General features: G+C 46.9%; 1 protein-coding gene across 3 annotated transcripts in view; it reads right to left on the reverse strand.

Moving 5' to 3' along the window:
* The window catches only part of USP36 (ubiquitin specific peptidase 36), a 29,950-nt gene extending 24,566 nt beyond the window's left edge, over positions 1-5,384 (reverse strand). Inside the window, exons 1-3 of one of the 3 annotated variants that reach the window (XM_048490196.1) lie at positions 5,130-5,384; positions 1,912-2,216; positions 1,605-1,820 (exon numbers count right to left, since the gene is read on the reverse strand). In XM_048490196.1, the coding sequence (XP_048346153.1) occupies positions 1,605-1,820; positions 1,912-2,164 (469 nt within the window). In that variant the 5' untranslated portion in view covers positions 2,165-2,216; positions 5,130-5,384. Of the gene's footprint in view, positions 1-1,604; positions 1,821-1,911; positions 2,217-5,056 lie in introns of all 3 variants that reach the window. The other 2 variants (XM_048490195.1, XM_048490193.1) reach the window with 2 other exon arrangements.
* Positions 5,385-6,000: the final 616 nt, after the last annotated feature.

A 6,000-nucleotide genomic window follows, 5' to 3' on the forward strand; every position in this document is an offset into this window, starting at 1 on the left:
ACCTGGGTGCCAATTTAAACAACTCTTCAACAATTGGTCTCAGCTATTTTTTAAAAAAACAAACACTTTACAATTGCAATTTGTAGTCAGGAAGCTAAACACTGCATTACTTTTAACCACTGAGGAAGGCCAGTTGGCCAAAATGTGTCTGTTTTTAGGGTCAAAAAATGTCTCATTGGACCCTTTTGTGTATTGTAATTGTGATATTGTAAGTATAAGGAAGGCTATTATGGGTCTTTTGCAAGTGCACATGATTTTAATTTGAAATAAATAAGTGTATTTTTGATATTTAGCAGTTTTATATTTAGTTGCCCTTTAAAAAATTTCTTGATCTTCTCGGTGCTTAATTCTAGTTTTCTAGGGTTAAGTTTGTTCCATCCTCTTTTGTTTGTGCATCATTTGTAAGACAATCCTAACAGTGGCATCTACAATTATTAAAATGGAGGAGAATTCTGTTTAATGGGAGAGTTTAAATAGCTCATTAAAAAGCCAAAACTAGTTACCCAGGGCAGAAATTTTCTGTAATGAAAAAAATTAGAACTGATATGGACTGGATCTGCGAACAACAATACTCATGCAAAGAGAGAAGGCAGGCCAGTAAGTTCCCTTTCCTCCTTAAGCCCCACCTTGCCACATGAGTTCTAGAGAGTGCCCATTCCAGCAGCAACTTTGGAGGAAAGTCATACGGAGTTGTTGGTAAAGCCACACTAAAATGCCTTTGCTTCTACAAATTCACTTCATTTGCTATTTATTTTTCTCTGAAAGCGTTCCTATTTCTAAAAACATATTTTTCATAATACTAGTTAGTAATAAAATGTATTAATGTGAAACAAGTCAAAAAGGGCAGATCCAAAAACTGCAACTAACATTTTCCAGATAACTATCCCTAGGAAATAAATGAATGTGCAAGTGCATCTAGCAAACATCATATTTATACCACACATGTTTTATTGTTTTTTTCCCCAAATCAAATATTTTAGAGCTCCACTCATTTTGCTTATCAGGAAGTTCTTTTGAGGTACTTGTATAAAAACTATATTAGTAAGGCATGCTTTTGTTTCATTACCTAAATATTTTTGTGGGCTTTCCGGGCTGTGTAGATCTACCTGTGTGGCCAGACAGCCCAGAAAACCAGTTGAATCTGGCCATGAAAGCCTTCAACAATACACTAAATATTTTTATTTCATTACCTAAATATAAATCAAACACACATGTCAAATCTGATTCCAACCAGTTCAGGGCATAGACCACATTTCCTAATTCAAAGTTTTCTGGAAATCTCACATTTACTGTTCAAAAGACAGTAAGTTATAGTCAGTAGGACAGTTTTATAGTTGAGATATTAGGTGACACTTGATTTTTTTGTGCAAGAAGAATGCTTCACCAAAGAGTTATACTACTAAATATCATTGGTTACGTTTAGTTGCTCCAGGATCGCCAACTGACAGGTACAATGGCCCTGGATGTAGATAACAGAATTATAGCAGCTTTTGCCTGATACAACTTCAAGGGTCAAATCACATCTACGCTTTGTGTCAAGGCACCAAGCAGCGCCTCACCCCTGCACAGAACACAACATTCCAAAGCCCCATCCCTGTACTCACAACTGCGACTATGCTCCTTGGAAAGCAGGTAACTGGCGAGAGGTGGGGTATATGTCAGACACTGCAAGGTGGAGTTGAGGAAGCAGGTGTTGCCAAGGTTGTGGAGACCAGCTCCAACACGGTACACCCGCTCCCATTTCAAGGACAGACGATCTACAGGAAAGAGAACCTTCTGTGGGGCTGGTACTCCATCACCTCCCAGCACATGCTCAATGCCTGCCAGAAAGAGAACAGACCGGAATCAGCAAAATTAGCCACAACAGGAACAGAGCCAGATTCTTCAAATACAGGTACAGACAGGAGGTACCTTGTTTCCGTCCAGATCCTTCCTCACAGCCTTTATGCCGACTAGAGTTTTCTGTCTTCGGGTTCAGCAGAACATATTTGCTTTTGAGGCTGTCCAACTGGTATGAAAAGCTTTTGGAGGCTGGTTCAAACTCAATCTTTTGCAGCAAGACCTTCTTGGCAGAAGCAGCCAACAGCTTGCCCAGCTCACCATCATCAGCAGAGTCTTTCCGCCCTGGCTTTAGGGCTTCTTTCAGCTTGTCCACTATGGGCATGGTGCGTCACCATGTGGTGGCAATAGCTGCCCTGCTAAGCAAGGGAACTTTACTGTACAGGACAAAGCAACAAGAGAAGGTCAGCCAACAGTGGGTCTGTTAAGAGGAAATTCAAGACCATTACTATGATTTTTTTCAACAAACCCTTCTAAAGAATACACATTTAATCCAACACTGCATGGCTTCATTCCTTTCCTTTTCTGGGAGCAGAATCAGATCAGTTTTTCTGTTGCAAATTGTGAAAATTTTAGCAGGAATTTGTGGAAGCACCATGCACTAGAATTCATGGGAGTACCTATTAGCTAAAAAACTTGCAACTCTATTGGTTTTGAAGCAACAGACACTGCTCCAGTACTTCCAACCTTTCCTCATCATGAAGGTTAGAAACTTACTTCTCTGAAAGCCAAGATACAATAGCTTAGTAGATGGCATAGAAATTACAAAAGGAATGAATTCCAATATTCCAACCTAGGCTGCCTGATCTGTATGACACAAGCATAGGTTCCTAAGCAACCCAATACACTCCTTGGAATCCACGCACTGCAGGTCTGACATCTTTTAGTCCCAACAAAGAGAAAGGCTCTGAGATGAGAGGCCAAGGACTTCTCTATATGTTCTGCCATGTAAACCTCTCTAACAAACAAGATCTTCCTAAGTTAGCTATCATGGCGTTCTGTACCTTGTTCAAAAACATCTTACAAAAGAGGAACTATGCATTTTGAATTTATTCTGGAAGATGACGATATATTGATTTTGTTCTGAGGCAACCTCAGTCCCAAGACAGTTTCGCTTTGAAGCAAACAATTCACATCAAGGGCTTTCATTTTCAGGATTGAGATTGGCCACATCCTCAGGTAGGCAGGTTAACAGCAGAGTGTAAACAAAGTGCCTACTACATCACTTGGGACTGCTTGGACTGCCCCAAGGTTGGCGTAGCAATGGGAGAAAAACAACACACTATCTAGAAACTCCAGGTTCTCTATTGGTGGAGAATTTTTTCCCTTTTAAATTGCCGTGCTGAATACAAGTGCTCACTTTGCAAATACAATAGACCTTCCTGGCAAACAAGGCCATACTTGATTCTTGGAAAATAGAGATGTTTACAGCATCATAAATCCTGTTACAAATTTTTTCCCTACCAGTACCACAAAACCAAAAGAAACAGTTGCAACTGCTCTTGAAAAGTTTTGGGCTGCTTAATGCTAGTGGTACAGTTGCTTCTCAAAAAATATTTGTACTATCATCTGGAGAAGATGGGAGGCTGTAAATACAAATAAGCAGGTCGCTGTGTGAATACTGCACCTGCTTGGGAATCACTGGCACATGGTCTTTATATGTAATTAGAGACTGTGCCTGGAATGCATTTCCATATGTCATGACTGCTGCCTAGAATCCAAAGCTCACATAATCAGTTTTCATTACATCGCCTTACATACAAATCTGACACCAGAAACACCATTAAGCACCACATTCCACCAGAGTAACACAACAGTGTTGTGAAAGCTTCCAAGAGAAAAATGGGCCCTTCATTACTGGCATCATCCTATGAATGGTAGCATGGAAGGACACTGTGGCCAGCTATTCTTTTTTTAAAAATCCAAAGAATTTGGAACCAAGAAGCTGCTTCCTTGGTCTAACGTCCTACACTGAGCCAGCACGTTCTCATTTGGAAAGCAAAAGATATGTTTCAGGGATAGGCTGTTTATCCAGGTGGCCAGCTGCTCAGCACTGTGACGCCCTTGTGCATCAGGACAGCTGCGTCTTGCCACAGGAGCAGCATCCAACCCAACAGCCAAGATTACTGGACTCAAACAGAAAGGCGAGAAAGGGGGGGGGGGAGCAGGGAGAGAATGCTGCTCTGTGCACCTTTGGACCTGAAAAGCAATTCAGCAAAACTGAACCATCAAGGCAAAGAGATGGACACAGATTTAAACTTGGAGTCGAGATGCTCCCGAGAAACGTTTTGCCACATTCAGCAAACACATCCTCAACAGTCAGATGGGGATAACAAATATAACGGAGGTTCCTTTGCGTACAAATATGCAAAGAGGTTCAAGCCTGGTTTGTGCATGACTGAAGACAGCAGCAGAACTGATGCGATAGTCTGGAATACCTCCGATGGCAGTGGAGGGATTACACTGTTCACATTTTTCCTATTTTAATAACCCCCTAGAAACAGAAAACTAGCACAGCACACAAAGGTGCAGGACAGCACCCATCACTTTGGGGGGGACGGGGGACGACTGCATGTCAAAATCAGGCCTACAACGCAGTAGAAGCAAGAAGGGAAATGCAACTGTATGCAGCCCGGCCTAGCTCTAAAGAGAGCGATTCCGCCCCTTCCGTTCAGTCTACCCGAGGGGAGCTGCCCCCGCTTTTCCTCCTCCTCCTCCAAAGCTGGAACACGCATTCGACCAACCACCTTCGCACGACCCACCGTCGCCCCTGAACACAGAGCCACCGCTGTCACCCCAGGCCAGACCCCCGGATGCCCCAGGCGATCCTGCCAATACCAGCAAGCTTCCTAAGGAGCGGCTCTGCATTGGTGCAAAGGGGCCCCTTGCCACCCTCACGCATGTCGCCGCCTCGCAAACGCTGCCCATCGCCTGCTCCCGGGCCTCTCGCAACACCGTCGGAACAAGCCTCTGACCCAGGGGCAGTGGTGGGATTCCAATAATTTAACAACCGGTTGTGTCCCCAGACCTCTTTTGCTTTCTGCCGGGGATCGGGGCAATCTGTTCGGGGAGGCCGGGGGCGGGGGGGCAAGAGCTGGCTGGGGGCTGGAGCACAACACGAGACTGGAGTCACTGGCGTGGAGACAGCAAAACCGGCCGAGCGTTAGACCCCCTCCAGCCTCTGATCCACCCCACCCGTCGAGCTGCACCCACCTACCTCGGGCCTCTCCCCAACACCGGCTGGGCTGGACGGCAACCTTGCCCGGCGCCCTTCCCCGGCCCGCACTCACCCGACGGGGACGCTGCGTCCGCCCCGCGCGCGCGCGCTCATCCACACACGTGTCCCCGCGCGGCGTTCGGAGAAAGGAGCTGCTAGGCCGCCGCGCAGGGCCCGATCCTCACCCGAAAGGGGCGGGGGAAGCCAGGCGCTCCGCCCGTCTCCTGTGACGCCGCCCAGCTCGGCCTGCCTGCGCCTTCGGGGGAGGCAGCGCCGCCTGGTGCAGCAGAGGCCTCGCCCGAACGTCACCCCCGTCTCAGCGCCCGCCCGCCCGCCAGGCTGCACTGTTGTTGTCGCCTTGGCCGTCTCGGTGGCACTGGCTAGATGCAGATGTGGCGGGGGTGCCACGGCGCGTGACGGAGGAAGACGCGTGTCAGGAATCCCAAAAAGCGCAGTGTCCCGCAGCGACTGGATAACATTTCCTGCCACGTGCTTTTCTCCTAGGGGAGGGGGGGAAAATGAAGAGAGGATCCTGTAATATAGGACGCGCTGGGAAAGAGCTACAGGAGGACGTCAGGATTGTGCAAGAACGTTTAACAAGCTTTGTTGCTCAGTTAGGGTTTCCCAGCCAGTTTTCAGATGAAATATATGGCTGACAACAACTATTTTACAAAGGTCCTCTTGTGGACTGCCCTTAGTCGTCCTCCGCTCGCGATCCCCTCCGTTCGTTCAGTCAACGTGGGTAGCTGAACAGGGAGCTGCTCCCGCGCCCTACAGCTGACCCAGAGGGTGGGTTGATGACAGCTGCCTTATCCCAGCGTCGAGTGACAAGTCCTGTGCTCAGAGCTACTGAGTCAAACCATTGGCAGTGTTGCCTACTCTGACTGGCATCCGCTCTCTGGGATGAAGGCCTTCCAACTGGAATTGCCTTGAATCACAAGACC

This window comes from Sphaerodactylus townsendi, linkage group LG03, assembly GCF_021028975.2.
Source record: "Sphaerodactylus townsendi isolate TG3544 linkage group LG03, MPM_Stown_v2.3, whole genome shotgun sequence".
Taxonomy (NCBI): Eukaryota; Metazoa; Chordata; class Lepidosauria; order Squamata; family Sphaerodactylidae; genus Sphaerodactylus; species Sphaerodactylus townsendi.